The sequence below is a fragment of the Drosophila novamexicana genome, unplaced genomic scaffold (genome assembly GCF_003285875.2).
Source record: "Drosophila novamexicana strain 15010-1031.04,08,12 unplaced genomic scaffold, DnovRS2.1 tig00001059-arrow-arrow-pilon, whole genome shotgun sequence".
Classification (NCBI taxonomy): Eukaryota; Metazoa; Arthropoda; class Insecta; order Diptera; family Drosophilidae; genus Drosophila; species Drosophila novamexicana.
In genome coordinates this window covers 493,678-509,921 of record NW_020824837.1, presented here as the reverse complement: position 1 = coordinate 509,921, position 16,244 = coordinate 493,678, and the positions used below count along the sequence as shown (strand labels likewise).

The 16,244-nt window shown below is 42.7% G+C and overlaps 2 protein-coding genes across 4 annotated transcripts in view; one reads left to right on the top strand and one right to left on the bottom strand.

The window, feature by feature from the left end:
* Positions 1 to 994: 994 nt before the first annotated feature.
* Positions 995 to 4,276, top strand: LOC115765914 (medium-chain acyl-CoA ligase ACSF2, mitochondrial). The gene is made up of 3 exons (XM_030709660.1): positions 995 to 1,231; positions 2,421 to 3,873; positions 3,939 to 4,276. The coding sequence occupies exons 1-3, from the start codon at positions 1,158 to 1,160 to the stop codon at positions 4,206 to 4,208; spliced, it is 1,797 nt and encodes a 598-aa protein (XP_030565520.1). The 5' UTR covers positions 995 to 1,157; the 3' UTR covers positions 4,209 to 4,276.
* A 1,679-nt stretch (positions 4,277 to 5,955) lies between these two features.
* Positions 5,956 to 16,244, bottom strand: part of LOC115765849 (trichohyalin) — a 94,614-nt gene continuing 84,325 nt past the window's right edge. For 2 of the 3 annotated variants that reach the window (XM_030709575.1, XM_030709576.1), the window contains 4 exons: positions 15,751 to 15,963; positions 9,913 to 10,093; positions 9,164 to 9,842; positions 5,956 to 8,796 (listed from right to left, as the gene is read on the bottom strand). In XM_030709575.1, the coding sequence (XP_030565435.1) occupies positions 7,713 to 8,796; positions 9,164 to 9,842; positions 9,913 to 10,093; positions 15,751 to 15,963 (2,157 nt within the window). In that variant the 3' untranslated portion in view covers positions 5,956 to 7,712. Of the gene's footprint in view, positions 8,797 to 9,163; positions 9,843 to 9,912; positions 10,094 to 11,039; positions 11,217 to 15,750; positions 15,964 to 16,244 lie in introns of those variants that run through there. The other variant, XM_030709577.1, reaches the window with a different exon arrangement.

Sequence of the window (16,244 nt, the reverse complement as noted above, 5' to 3'; positions counted from 1 at the left end):
ATAAACCTAGAGTGGAAATAGCAGAGCGAGGCCAATTCTCAGCGGATCTCATAAAAAACTGCCGCTAAACAACGGACAAAGCTTTTTAAATTTAAAAGCACAAAAAACGAGCAGAAAACAAACAAAAAAAAAATAAATAAAATCGGTCGAAAAAGAGCACAAATGCCGGTTTTATAAATTGAAGCGAATAAAAATATAAACATAAAAAAAAAAACAAAAACGTAAAGCAAATAAAGTCGACGTCGACGTCGACGTCGACGTCAACACGTGCCGCGTGCAGAATGTGGAAACAAAATACAAGCGATGATAATAAACAAAACAAATCGCAATAAAAATAAGGCGCCGATCGGCAAACGAAAACTAATGCAAATATTAAAACATAAATAGCAACAGCTAACAATGTATGCACCAACACAAGTATGCACGACTAACAAACACCCTGCACACTGAATAAATAACTATAGTAAGAGTGTGTAAAACAGTATTGCGCGACTAACAAACACCCTGCACACAAATATATCGTGATATGTGCACAGAGCAGGCACAACACGCAAAAAGCGTACAATATATTTATATTTCTTTTTTTTTACTTTTTTACTCAATAATTATATATATATTTAAGTATTCGAGACAGTTTTTATGGGCTGTCTGAACTTCAGCTTAAAAAGTTCATTGTTTTAATGTAGCCCGAGTGATGGGGAAATTTTCATAAGGTACTAAATACTCTGGAACTAATTTTGTCTCTAGACTCGATCGTCTTGCCTGAGGCAGAAGCTGTGACCTATTTGCTCCGTTTATATATACGCTCCTTCACACATTTATTTTTTGTGCTGGGTATTAGAACTAAATATTGTTGATTCCTTCCCTTCGATTCACCGCGCTCTCGCCCACACTCTGCTCTCTCTCTCTCTCTCTCTTCCTATCTCTATTCCTCTTTAAGTTTAGCAAATCGACGTCGCCGATTAGCGCCTTCTCAGTACGCGTCTGTACGCGGCGAATAGTGGACGTGTCTGTCCGCAGCATTTTTGCGAAGTTTTATTAAGTGAATCAAACGCTGCGCAAATCGTGAATACATATTGACACTTGAGAAGTTATGAAAAAATAACAAATTGTGCTTTAAGTGTATTTGAAACAAAACAAAAAAAAGAGTCTGAAACATGTTCAACAAGAAGCTGCAAATCGTGTCCAGGCATGTGCTCGTTCAGAGCTTGGGCCAGCAGGCGCTGCGCAGGTAAATGCTTAGAAAGGACACAAACCCGAATACATATGAAAAGGTCAGGTTATCAGGACATCAGCTCTAGCAAAGGATTAACCCAAGTGCGCATATGCCAACAGCTGCAAACATTTGCTTAGCTCAAAGATTTTCCAAGGGTTGTTTCTTGAATCCTCTAAGTTTGCCCCCACGTCGACATCTACGCCTTACCAGAAATTGCGTAACATTCGTATATCCCACAACTCCTGTTTATTGACCCAGCCAAATGCTAACTGTTATAATTAATTTTGTGTAAACGCATTTAAAATTTGCCTATCAAATTTTTATCTAACTGCGCAGAATCTTTTCAAGCACCTGTTGCACAGAAACTTTTCCATTAACAGTTGCGTATTTTTAGCCGGTGTTCAGCCACTTGGCAAAAGGGAAATATATATGTATATGTATTTATTTCATTTTTTATATTAAATAGTTTCACATACTTAGTTTCGCATACATATGTCACATTTAATAGCTTTTTAATTGTCGAGATAAGCCAGTACCACGTGTATGTGATTACAAATATATAAACACATACATATGCATGTACATAAATAAGTATGTATGTATGTATATGCCACGCTCTGCAAGCTAATCCAAACAAAAACATAACAGCAACTAGAACAACAACAACAAAACGCAGCCATTTCAAGGCTGTTATTGTAAACAGAGCGCCATAAAAACTTGCTATAAACGTTTTTGGCGAAAGCTTTTGAAGCGGCTTGCAAGCTGAACAGCTTTTGAGTGAGTACACACCACCCGCAGCAGAGACACGAACCTACACGCATATTAGGTTGGCATATATCAATTCTACACGTATATGTACCGCATTATAACTTAACTTAACTTACTTTTTATTATACCTATTGGCTGTGCTTCATATGCACAATGAATCCCCTTTTTTTCTTCAATTTATTTCGATTCGAAAAAACTTTTTGGTTCTCTAAGCAATAATTTTGTTCCTAAAATATTTCCAATCTTATCAATGTTGTTTCGCAATTTTGCAAAATTTACCAAACGGCGTGGAATATGGGTGTAATAGAGATAACAATTGTTCGCGCCGAATACATACATACATATATGAATTATATTTTTTCTATAAATGTTTTATTTATTTTGTTAATAGGTATAAATATTTTACCTAATGTTCTGTCCAATCTCTCCATTGCAGCCTGTCCACATCGAGCGCAGCTTTCAACAGCTATCTACATCACATAGGCAAGGAGCCGCTGGTGTATCGCAATGTGGGCCAACAGCTGGAGCTGGCCGCCTCCCAGTTTGGCAGCACGGAGGCCCTGGTTTCGTGTCACGAGGCCAAGCGATATACGTTCCGCAGCCTGTTGGCTGAGGTGGACCGCTTGGCGGCGGGCTTACGCAAGCTGGGGCTGCAGAGGGGCGATGCGGTTGGCATCTGGGCGCCCAACTATATCCAGTGGTATCTGGGCATGATGGGTGCGGCGCGTGCGGGTCTCACCTCGGTGGGCATCAATCCGGCCTACCAAGGACCCGAGATGGAGTACTGCCTGAACAAGGTGGACATCAAAGCAATTCTGGCACCGGATACATTCAAGACGCAGAACTACTATGAGATACTGCGTGACATTTGCCCGGAACTGGCTCAATCAGAGCCGGGCAAGCTCAAGAGCGAAAAGTTTCCTCATCTGCGCACCGTTATCATCAACAGCCAACAGAGCCTGAAGGGCGCGATGCGCTTTGATGAGCTGCTCGATCTGAGCAATGCCAGCGAGCAGGCGGAGATTGGAAAGCTGCAGCGCGAAATACAGCCTGAAAGTCCGTGCAATGTGCAGTTCACGTCGGGCACCACCGGCCATCCCAAGGCGGCGGTGCTCTCCCATCACAGTTTCGTCAACAATGGCATCCATGTGGGCAACCGCAACGAGCTCGAGGGCGAACGCATTTGTGTCCAGGTGCCGCTCTTCCATGCCTTCGGCGTGGGCATCACCATCATGGCGGCCATGGCCAAGGGCGCCACCCTGGTCCTGCCAGCAGCTGGCTTCAGTCCGAAGGACTCGCTGCAGGCAATAATCAACGAAAAGTGCACTGTGATACACGGCACACCCACAATGTATGTGGATCTGGTGGCTGAGCAGCGCAAGCTGCAGCTGCCGCTGGGCAATATTAGGAAGGCCATCACTGGTGGCGCCGCAGTCTCGCCGCAGCTCGTCCTGGACATGAAGCAGGTGCTGCGCGTGCAGGCCGTCCACAGCGTCTACGGCCTGACCGAGTCAACGGCTGTCATCTTCCAGTCTCTGCCCGGGGAGCAGGATGATCGAGTCCTTCACTACGTGGGTCACCTCACGGATCACATCGAGGCCAAGATTATCGATGCACAGGGCTGCATTGTGCCCCTCGGCCAGCCGGGCGAGCTGTGCGTGCGCGGCTATATGACCATGCTGGGCTACCATGGCGATGTGGAGAAAACCAAGGAGATTCTCGCCGAGGACAATTGGCTCCACACGGGCGATCAGTTTGTGCTCGAGAGCGATGGCTACGGACGCATCGTGGGCCGCCTCAAGGAAATGGTTATACGAGGCGGCGAGAATATTTTCCCCAAAGAGGTCGAAGACTTTTTAAACAGCCATCCGCAGGTGATCGAGACTCATGTAAGTTTCCACAGTCAGCGCTTGCTCCTTCAGCTACTCATGGGGTCCTCCTTTCTTTCGTTTAGGTTATTGGCGTTCCTGACGAGCGTCTGGGCGAGGAGCTCTGCGCTTTTGTTCGCCTCGAGAGCGACGTCGATCCCAAGTCCTTTACCAACGAGGCCCTGAAGGCCTACTGCAAGGGTAAACTGGCCCACTTTAAGGTGCCACGGTATGTGGTGACCGTCGATACATTCCCCACGACCACCTCCGGCAAAATTCAAAAGTTCAAGCTCTTGAAACAGTTTGAGGACACTTTCCACGCGAAGAAGGACCAAGCACAGGCTGTTCGAGTTTAAGTATTAGCTCTTGTTCTTGTACAGATTTCATTTACTCATATAGCAATAAAAATTGATAATTAAATGTATAAGAAAGTGTCGCTGTTAAGATTATCTATAAGGATATGGCAAAGCTATAGCTTCTGCCCAAGGAGGATATCATATCCTTCCAGGTTGGACTCCATTTGCTCGAGATATGGCCAATTAATGTTTTCGAAAAAAAAATACGTATTGCCATATCTCGAGTAAATACAGTCCGACTGCGGAGTGATATACTCTCGTACGGATCCCGACTGTCGATTGCCATCGGTATTTATTTAAATAAAAAAAAAAAAAAAACGTTTTAATAAAGTACCCATATCAATCCCATACACTAGCAACCTCCGACAAGTCCTATGCCCAAAAAATCAAATGGTCCAGAGGTGGTTATCCAGACAACTTACGCGACATCAAGCAGATTTCGCATTTTACTCAAATGCGGTTGCTAGGTTGCAATTAACATTTAAATTTAACGGTCGCCAAATTCCATTCGGCATGTCGGCTGTGTCACAAAACTTCAACCAAATTCAGCTGAATTACCAGGCGAACAGAAATGCCAGCAGGTAGCCAAAAGTCCGCGACACCAGAATAAAATTGGATTGTGCGCCGGCGCGCCATTGGTCAATCAAAAATCCATGATGGCTGCTCGGTGAAATATGTAACTGTAACTATCCTTTTGCTTTGATTCCTCTATGCATATTTCTTTTATTTCTACAGACAAAAATGTTTTGGGCGACCTTTTGGGTATGCAATAAAATTTTTTCGGCAGCTTAAAATATTTTTTGTCGACCTTCTGGGATTTCTGTTCGCCTGGTATTTTTGGGAAATTTTAGCTAAAAATTTGGGACCCTGCCGGCGACAAGGGCGCCCCTTTTGGATATGCAATGAATAATTTTCGGCAGCTAAAAATATTTTTTATCGACCTTCTGTGCATTTCTGTTCGCCTGGTATTTTGGCAGATTTTAAGAAAATTCTCGGCAGCCAGCCAAAACGACATAACTCCGCCTGGAGATATGACGTTCCAAAACGACATAACTCCTCCTGGAGATATGACGTTCCAAAGCGATATAACTCCTCCTGGAGATATGACGTTCCAAAACGACATAACTCTTCCTGGAGATATGACGTTCCAAAACGACATAACTCCTCCTGGAGATATGACGTTCCAAAACGACATAACTCCTCCTGGAGATATGACGTTCCCAAACGACATAACTCCTCCTGGAGATATGACGTTCCCAAACGACATAACTCCTCCTGGAGATATGACGTTCCCAAACGACATAACTCCTCCTGGAGATATGACGTTCCCAAACGACATAACTCCTCCTGGAGATATGACGTTCCCAAACGACATAACTCCTCCTGGAGATATGACGTTCCAAAACTGCCCCTTACGGGTATGCAATAATATGTTTATTCCAAAATGCTTGGCTACTTGCTGCGCATTTCCGTTCGCCTGTTACTTCAGTTGAGAGTTTGACGACCGTAAATTTTTCAGCATAAATTACCAAAGAATAGCCCTTTTCAATAAGATATAACAAGAAAGAAAGAGTATAATGTTTATGGATGTAATTTTTGCATAGTTTTGTTCCTTTGGCTGCACATCTTGAAAGAAAAATTAACATAATTTGTCCATAAGGACATCTGAAGGACATACCTAAGCTTTTTGCTAGCGAACTATTCCATCTCCCATAGAGAACATCTGGTTAAATTTTTTTTGAAACAATTACTATTTATTTTAGGTTTTTGAAATTATTTAGCAAAAAATATGCTGTAGGTTTTTGCTTGGATTGCAATTTGTGTTATACTGTTATACAATCTGATCTTTCTTTCTTTTCTTATAGATATAGACACAATTTCTGTTCAGTTGTTGTTGTTGTTGTTGCTGCTGCTGCTGCTGGGCTCACACATAAAAATAATATAGAGTATCTGAATAGTACTTAAAAATTAATGACAATGCTGCGTGTTATAAACTTTTGCGTTTCCTTTTAGCTTACACATATATAAGACTTGCAAGATTTCGATACATTTACGGATACAGATACAATCAATGATAACAAATTAAAAGCTGTAAAGTTAACTAAATGCTAAGTACTAAAAACTAAATGTAATATTTATATGTATAGGCTAGTTAATCAATTAACATAGATGTTGCTCTTTTTAAATCTGAATTCTAAAAACTAAATAATAAATAATGCTCAATAAATTTCACAAAAAACACACGCAAAAAAATTAATTAAAGCTTAAGGTTCGAAGTTTTACAACGGGGAACTTCGTAAGATTTTACAATTTTAGATATTAAATCGGGGTACTTAAGCCCCTTCTATAGCGGGCTTTAGGTATTTAAATTAAGGACATCAAGTGAGTTTTTCTTTTCTTTTCTTTGTTTTTCTTTGTTTTTACTTAACTTTTCCGTTTGAGCTCAATGGGTAATATGTGGGGGCTAGACTTATATTTGGATTTCCGGTTGCGGGGGGCACATTAACATTATTTTCATCTATATATATATGCACGATATCTCGAGTTATTCCACATTCTTTTAGGTTAGAATACCATTATAATATGCATATGTTTAGATATAAATGTGTATTGTATAGTTAATAAGTTGAATGCAAATATATTCATATACTGCTTGAGCTAAATGCCTAACCCTCTCATTAGATACGGTACGTACTCAATATGTGCACTCGTATTTGAAACAAATTTTGTTTTAAATATATATATATGTATTTTTTTGTTTTGTATTCTCATTGAAGTAGTTCGAAAAGTTGCTCTACTGTTATACTTTTATACTACTGTTATACTGTTATTATTTTGCATCAATTTTTGATTTATACGAAACATTAACTGTGCTACATATAACACATGTTCATTTTTTTTTGTGATTGGCTGGGTTTCCTTTTTCTTCTCTTTTCTATCAATCCATATGGAGTTCTCTTAAGACTGTGACGGATCCGCTTGCTGTGCTCATGTATCTAGGTGTAATATGTGTTTCTTTTCTAATCATAGCCGCAAATGAAAAACCAGATATATATACATATATATGTATACCTGTATGTATATTGTTGTCCTCGCCAAAAAGCTCATCCACTGAAGCGCTCCTTTATGAACTTATTTACAGCAAATTCATCCAAATTTGTTTAGGCTTATTTCTAGCGTTTTGTTTTTCTGTTCATTTCATATTTTGTTTGTAACTTTCTTGACTCTGTCGCCAAGCTTTGCTTTAGTTTAGTTTAGTTTTGTTGCCCATCGAATTGTTCTACAATCTATGCGCGCAATCTATCTGCTTTAAAAGCTATCATCATCATCGTAATCGTCATCCGCGTCCGCGTCCGCGTCCTCCTCGTCGTCGTCGTCGCCGCCCACAATTAGATCCTCCTGCTGCGCATCAGCGTCCATTTCATAAGCCTCTTCGGCTGCCTCGGCTATTTGCTCGATGACGGCCCGTTCCTCGTAGCCCACATCATCCTCGACGGGTGCCTGTCATGCCAGTGGGTGTGCCGCGGCGGCAACATCCGCATCAGCGGCATCCTCCGACCAGCTGACCTCCATGGGCGTGCCATTTAGGCTGTTGACCTGTTCGAGCATTAACGCCTCCTCGATGGACATGCGCGACGGCGGCTGCTTTTGCCGCTTGGAGAGCGTACAGCCCGCCGCGGATGCTGTGCTGGATGCGGATGAGCTGCGCATATCCTCCGACGAGGCCGAGCAGCTCTCATCCTCGGAATTGGCACCAGAAACCATGGCCTCGCCAGCGGACTCTTGTATCTCCTGGAACTTCTTCAGTGCCTTCGGGTACGCGTCCACGCAGGCCATCAGCTTCATGGTGCTGCTGCGTGCCCGCATCTCGGCATGGTTGTGCGCCGACTGTGGCGAGCTGGAGCACAGCTCGTCCACATGCCAATCGGGCAGAGTCAGTGCATCGCTGCTCTGTCGCTGGCGCTGCAGCTGCTGCTGGCGCTGGATCGAGGCTTTGGTACAAACGGATTGGGAGCGAGCACGGCAGAGCGGACGCGCCGATTCCGACTCCTGGCTGCCATGGCTGCGCATCAGGGCCGTGGCCGACATGCTCTGAGAGAGCGGATTGGGTCCATGTTGGCTGCTCGCATGCCCATTGCTGGTGGCCGCATTGGCGCTTTGCGAGAGCTGGCGGCGCTGGGTGGGGCTGCGTTCGCTGGTGCTGCGCAGCGAGCCGGCGCGTCGCACCAGCTTCGAGGCGGCCACCTGCGGCGTCTCATCGTCCATCTCGAGCACCCAGCTAACCGAATCGTTGCGCTCGATGACGCCCTTGATGACCGGCGATGCTGGCGGCGATGTGCTCGATGTATTAAGTGCCGACGTCTCCAGACAGGAGCGCGCCGAATTGCAGCGACTGTATCCGTGATTCAGGGAGCTGTCCTGCGAGCTGTTGGACAGCTCGTGCAGCTGCGCCTGCACCAGCTGCAGCTGCTCGGAACGTTGCTTCAGATGATACTGCAGCTCCTCCTTGTCGCAGGTGAGGCGCTTGCGCTTGATGCTCTCATGGTTGAAGGCCTTTTGCATTTCCTCCATTTGACGCTGGATATCTCTGCAATGGAAGAGGAACAGTTAGTAAAGGTCGAGGCTGCACAACGGGGTTTGAACCCAAAACTATTTCGATTTACTATGAACAGAAACTAAAATGGGAAATAATGTGAAGGGCGACGGTTCAAATCCTCTTTTTCAACTAATCATAGACTTATATATATTTTTCTTAGAATTTTATTGAAAATGTGCAAATTTATTTATTTATTATTTATTGAAACTCCGCTGACGGATACGAAAAATGGGATCTGAACTTTGAGCCGAAACAGACAATTTTTGATATATTTTTTTTTTTGTAAGGAATTCCTCAAAAGCTTGAAAGGGCTTTCGGCTTGGGGCTTGGGGCTTGGGGCTTGGGGCTTAGCACTTACTTCTCCTTTTCGGTTTTGGCCTCCAGTTCGGTGCGCATCATCTCGTTCTGTGCCTCCAGCATGGTCAGGCGACTGCCCAGACCGCGCTGCTCGTCGTTCTCCCGCTGCAGCTCGGCATTCTGCTTGGACAAAGCCGAAATCTCGGCCTGCTTCAGCTCCAGCACACAACGCAAGCTCTCCGCCTCGCTGGTCAGCCGGCACAATTCGGCGCTGGTGTCCGCTTGGCTGTTGGGCGGGCTGCGTCGCTGCGAGGAGCTGCGCAGCACACTGATCTCGTCCTGGGAGAGGGCGAGGCGATCGCGCAGATCGCGCTCATTGTGCTCGGTGCTGGCGCGCAGCGTTTGCAGCTCCTTGGTCAACGACTTGATGCGCTCCTGCAGCTCCTCCTCACGCTGTGTGCTCGCCGCCAGGCGTATGGCGTGCGTGTTCTCCTTGCGTGTTAGCTTCTCGCGCAGCTGCTGCTCCTGCGCCTCGTGCTCCTGCAGGCGTGTCTGCAGCTGGAGCACCTGCTGCTCGGCAATGGTGAGCTGTTGCTGCTTGTGGCGCAGCTGATGGGCTATTTCCTGATGGTACGCCTGCAGCGCCTCCTTCTTCTCCTCGTCCTTGGCCTGCAGCTGGGACTCGAGCTCACGGAAACGCTCCTTGGCAATTAGCTGCACCTCCTGCACTTTTTCTTGTGCTGCAAGCGATTCGAGAGGCAAGTCTTAGCTGAGTCTAGCTTTCTTTTAAGGGGCAAGCTGGACACTTACCCTGCTGCAGTTCGGTGCGCTGCAGATGCTCCCGCTCCTGCTGGCGCTGGGCCCACTCCACATCCTTCTCGTGCAGCTGTTGGCGCAGCTCCTCGCAGCTGTGCTGCGTCTGCTGCAGCAGCGCAATTGTCTCCTCCAGCGTGCTCTTGGCCTTGCTCTCCTGGCAGCTCAGCATGTCCATCTGCAAAAGATAGGGAGCAACAACACGTTTAGAGATCTTGCCAGGGATTTGGCTACCTGGCCATTATGTGCATTTGCATTTCAAGTGCTTTCCTAGCAGTTCGCACTTGGTTTATTGTTCGTGCGAATGGTTTTACGATGGGAAAATTCCCCTTGGCCATAAAAGCGAGGAAACGTGGTTTATGACCAGCGACAAATAGCGTAAGCCAGGCAAAAGGTATTGCAAAACTAACTATTTTTTAAGCATTTTATAATTTAAGTTTAATGAAGACATTTGCTGGGAATTTCTGCTAGTTTAAAAATAGCTGACAGGGGTATTCCTTTGATATTTAATAAGCAAGGCAACAAGTTGAGCGCATCAATATAATATTTTTGGGTTCACAAGAATTTATCAAATTTTCAATTTCAAATATTTTGCGCTTTATATTTAATGCAGACAGTAAAGAATATTCCGGGTGGTGATATTTTTAGTTTCCCCTGCATTTAACTTCTCATTGTAGGCGTATTCCTAACTGTAAGCCCACGCTGTGGCTATAAAAATAATGCTCTAGATTCCAATCTCATTATTGTAATAATAATAAGTTAATATAAGAGGAATTATTTTCACTTGCTTTTGTCTTTTCCTGAGTTTAATTAAAGGAATATGCGATTATTATCTTGAGTATTTTCGTTATATTCATATGTCAGGAAGATCCTTAAAAGATCTTAAGTGAGATTTAAGATATTAGATATTTGAAGAACCTTAACATTTAAAGTGAATGAATGCGTAAAAGAAAGCACATATGGCTGTCTCGCTTTAACCAGACGCATTTGCAACTGTATCTATACTTGTTTAAATAGATTGAAAAATCAGAACAATTCTGAAGAATTACGTAAATATTGAACCACAAGTTCTATTTTCAATTAAAAAATCGATGACCTAGCTATAATTTGTAAACTTGCATTACCTGCTGCAGTTCGTAGCTTGTGGCAGCTGAGATATTATCCATATAACTATTTGCGCTCGCGGAGCTGGGCAATGTCCAGCTGATCAAATCGAAGTCCATGGTCTCGGCGGATAACTTTTCGTTGGTGAACACAAAATTGTCAAACATTTTTGCAAATATTTTCTACAGCACGTGTTGAACACGACAAATACTTGAAGTAGACTGACGACAGAAAGGTGCCTACGACTGCTTTTATAGGCAGCAGGTAGGAACCCAAGGATAGCTCCGATCAGGCCAGGCTAGGCCTGTCCCGTGGACAGGTCAAATGGCGTACAAAATATTTACAGGGGATTTAGAAACGTAGCGTTAAAGGGTTCTAAGTTTTTACTACAGAAATGCAGCAAGAAAAAACCAAGCCAAGCAAACCAAACCAAAAGAACAAAATTGGGTGTAGCCCTCGGTGGACCGAAGGGTGTTTTTGGCTGCTTGGTCAACGCCTCAAGCCGAAAAATTGCAAAACCTGCGCAGAGTCTGGCTTAGTCTGGCTACCTCATGCGGTTTGGGTGCATATCAAATATGTGTATAACCAAAAAATTAGTCACAGCCCGCGTCTGGGCAGTTGGGGCGTCTTCGGAGGGCTGACTGAATGCACTTCAATTTGCTCACCTCCCTCTTGCTACGATTTGGGCGTGCGCGTGTCGAAGTTTGAGCGCCTCTTCTAGAGCTACTCAAGGGAATACGAGTTAAGGTATCTAAGTATCTTTAATCTTGGCACTAAATTTGATTAGCTCTAGTTCAAATTGCAATTGACACGTCTGAATGTTAGTTAAATGTGAGTTAAGCGCAGTTTTTGTTTTTCAAGAGTTTGCCATTAGCTGTGCGACAAGTACTTCTTCGGAAGTTAGCATGTAGCAAGAAGGATTTTAAGAAGCGAAGAAGCAAGAAAATACATCAACATATATAAAAGAAAATAAAAGTTAAGTCGCATTTGCCTTTTTCCAATCATATTAAAAGTCTGCAGGCTCTATAGAAAATGCATGAGTAGATGCCAGTGCATGTGCATGTATTGACAAGTGTGCATGTATTAGTGTGCTTTTGTTTGCAAAAAGCTTTGCTACGCTTGATTTCTGTGTCAACTGCTCTTGCGAGCTTTAAGCTCTTGTGGCGTCAGCGTCTGTGTGTTCCGTACGTGAGCTAAGACTAACAAAAGGCACTTGACATTGTGTTTGCATTGATTACGTCTGCTCTTTTAGATATATTGTTTTACATATTGTGTGCTTGGAATCATTTGGATACTTTACAGTGTGACTAAGTTAAACTCTGACTAACACGGGAGTAGAACAATGTCAAGGCTGATAACAGAAACATGCGTATAAATCAGATATGAACAATTGCAGAGCCACTTATGATAAAAGCCCAACTTTAGTACAAAGAATACAAAGAGAATTTCCAATATATTGGGATGTCTTGATTTGTTAATAATACTTATTTGTATTGTCGGATATTATTCTTTATCGTTCTATGTTAAAGAAGAACAAAGAAAATTTGCAATAGATTTGAATGTTTTGATTTGTAAGTAGTATTCATTCATTCATCATTCTTTTGAGCAAGTTTCTTTCAAGTAAATTATAGGATAGTTACACATATATATATGTACCCCTCTCCAGTCTATCTCATCAAGTTAATCTCAGATTTCTGCCTCATTAATTTCTCTGTCTCGGTAAGTCAATAATCGTTTGCAGTTTAGGCACAATTTGATCCCCAAATTCAGACAGTCCGACATTGATTGCAATTGAGGCACGCCCGTCGCCCGTCGCCTGTCGCCGTGATTATTGATTTCGATGTCGGCGACAAGCTCATGACATTATGCGTCTATGTCTATCCTACCTGAGCAACTGAGCAACTGAGTAATTAGAATGTGACTCGGCTGCCAGGACACGTCGCCGCTGACTGCGCATAATCCTTTGAGAGACTGGAGTCCATATATTCAGTTCAGTTTTCCATTTCTAGAGCATTTCCTAGCCTTGTGACATTGACAAGTCGCATGGCCTTCACATTTGGCATCAATAAAAATGCGCACACGCTTCGCACAATATCCTTAGGCACAGCGAATGTCCTTGCTTGTGCATTTTCCCGGTTTTCACACTGTATCGTGAAATCTGACTGGATCAACATATCTAAATAAATATTTATGTTGCAACAGCAATAGCAGCCGTTTAGGCTTTTAGTGGGAAACAACATTTCTTGAGTTGGGCAATCGAGAAATTCCGCGGAAAAAGTTGCCGCGTGTTGAATGTTTGTGCACCAACCGCATGCAACAAGTTAGCCAAACATTGCGGCAACAATATTCAACTACTTAAATGTTGTGTAATCTCAATGGGATTTCTAGAGACTGCAAAAGGGAATTTTTCTTTCACCTCGTGCTGTGGGACAATTCCACTGGCCTAGGGGAAATTCACATGCAATTTGGTTGGCAGAAAATTTATAGATTATTAATAATTATTATTAATGAAAATAAAAAAGCGAGAGAAGTTCTTAAATGGCTCCGATAGTTTTCGCTAAGAAGAAGAAGCTTTAAGAAGTCTCGAGTAGTTTTTTCTATTTATTGGAGGAGTATTTTTTTCCAACAAAAAGTTTCTTCTGCTTTTGGAAACTAGAGAATTATTCATTTTAAAAAATATTTTGAGATATTCTGGTATGTACTTTATTTGCAAAGTATTAGAACTACAAAATTCCCAGCACAAGATTTGTTTTTCATTATCCTCGCTTTTACTTTGCTGTCTTAACTCTAAGCTGCGCAAAGAAAACCCGTAGAAAGTGTCACATTTTTGTGAGACATTGTCCTCGCTCTGACATGAGCACAATTTTTGGTATATCCTGCTCAAGGATTTACGCAATTGTGCATCAGAAATGAGAAAGAGCAGCAAACCGTAGACAATATCTAAAGGAAACTATTTTTCCTTCTCAAATCGTCTTCCCTCTCTCTCTCTCTTCCTCTCTCTCTCTCTCTCTTCCTCTCTCTCTCTCTCTCTTCCTCTCTCTCTCTCTCTCTCTTTCTCTCTCAGCTGATTTTCTACCTGTTGCATTTGTATTTTTGCGGTTGGAAAGTCAGCAGACAAACAACATCATAAATCGATTTATGAAGGGGGAGAGAACCCATCTCACAATATGCAAATGTCAAAATAATGTTTGTCGCGTATTTTTATGATCTTGTTATTGATATTTAATAGTTGAGCAAAAACAAGACAGCCGAAGGTTTTAACAGGTAGGGGAACATAACTAGGAACATAACCAGAGCTACTCCCAAGAGCTGGAGAGAAAAATAAAAACAGGTGGGTTGGGAGGGAAATCAAGCAAGGCTTGCCACCTTAGCTCGATCTGTGACTAACATTGAGGTATGTAAGTTATATATATTTGAAATGAGAATATCTCAATACTCTATAAATCTTAAAAAACAGAAGGCTAAGGAAAATGCATAAAAACTGAAAAGCTGAAGAAATTAATGAGAAAAAAAAACGAGAAAGTAAAGCTATCTTCGGCAAGCCAACGATTTAATACCCTTGCAGACATTTGTCTTTTGCAGCGAGGTGTATTTGGATTATTTTCCAGATTATTTTATATAGCAGCAGACTTTGCTAACGATTCTAGGATTAAAAGTCCTTGTAACAATTTCGATGCCATAATCTATTCAGAATAAAAAGCCAGTAAAGTTGTCAAAGCCAGCAAAAAGCAAAGTCTACCGAAATCTATATAGTTTGTTCATTTTGGGTTTTCTATCTTAAAGAAGGATATTCTATTGAAAAACTCTTTTATAAGTTTCAAGCTTTCAAGATGCAAGAGACGTATACCTTTTGAAGGATATATTTGAATATTTTGATGTATATAAGTATTTAATGTTACCAACAAAAGCGTGCTCTACTAAGAACTCAAAGGGTTACATTTGTAGGTAATTCCAGCAGGTAGTAAGAGTTTATCCTATGCGAATTAAAAGACAATTGATATGAACTGAATTTTTAACAGCTCGCAAGTTTTATAGAGCAAAGCGAACTGTTAAATCTGGGCAGAACAAGCCGTGTTAAAACTCACACGTGTCACAAGATAATACATAGAAATCTAAGCATTGAGAATGATAACAATTAAATGAATAGCGAGAGCGAGGAGAGCTCACACCCTTTGGCAAAATGAACAAAAACAAAGGGTACAAACGAGTTGGAAGGGTATAAGGTGAGGGTATTGAGATATTTCAGGCAGGCCGCAAACTTGTACATTTGCAACTTTTAATTAGTGCAAACACAAAAAGTGGCCCCGGCTCAGCGACAGAGCCGGATCCGGTTTCGAATGGGTATACGGATTGAGTTGAGGGCTTAACGAGCGCTGCAACAATTAAACAAAATTAGCTCAAATTTAAGCGCAGCTTAAGGCAAATTTCGTGCTGCGGGCCCGAGAACTCGGTCCTTTATTAGAGCAGGTGAGACCTTTGGCTATGCTGGACAAAGCGAATCAGCAGCGCATAAAACTGAACAAAACTTTTTGAATGCCTGACAGGACTCCGAGACTCGGAAATCTCTTCGCTTCGCCGCGCAATCCCTGGCGCCAGTTTGGCTAAATCCCTCTCCCTGCCACTCTCATGCTCTACTTCCCTCTCTCTCTCTCGCTCTCTCTGTTCCGTCTGATGAACAACTCTGTTCTGTGCCATTCATCTCTCAACTTTTGTACAACTGTTCAGACTCACCTGCTTGGACATGTATTGAACGACAATGGCGAGTCCCAAAGTCTGGCGCTCGTTCTCCTCCTGCCATTTGTCATTCGTCTCGAGGCATTTGGCCAAACGCTCGTAGTTCAAATAACCATTATCCACGTAGCATTTCAGGGCGGGATTTTGGGCGACAATGTCCTCAGCCGTATCGGGCTGAATTGTTCCTGTGCTATGAGTATCATTTCGATCCTGGTGGAGATATTAAACAGAAAGGAATAGTTTCAGCTTGGCCATTTTGAAACGCTTTGTGCTAATTTATTGATTGATATGCAGTTCAAACCTTTAAGTCTAACAATTTGCATTCGTCAGTCAAAAATATGTGGAAAGCATTAAGTGGTATCACAGAAATATAACAAATTTCACCTCAAAGGGTGAAAGATGGGCGAGATATTACGAACTTACTTTTGAGAATAACACTGGATCAGAACTAACGAGTTTAATATTGGCTAGTAAGCCATAAAGTAGAGCGT

Bases quoted from the DNA above. Each gene is read 5' to 3' on its own strand.
- LOC115765914 (XM_030709660.1), top strand. From the start codon at position 1,158: ATGTTCAACAAGAAGCTGCAAATCGTGTCCAGGCATGTGCTCGTTCAG. The intron at 1,232-2,420 runs GTAAATGCTTAG...TCTCCATTGCAG, and splicing joins GGCCAGCAGGCGCTGCGCAG to CCTGTCCACATCGAGCGCAG. The intron at 3,874-3,938 runs GTAAGTTTCCAC...TCTTTCGTTTAG, and splicing joins CGCAGGTGATCGAGACTCAT to GTTATTGGCGTTCCTGACGA.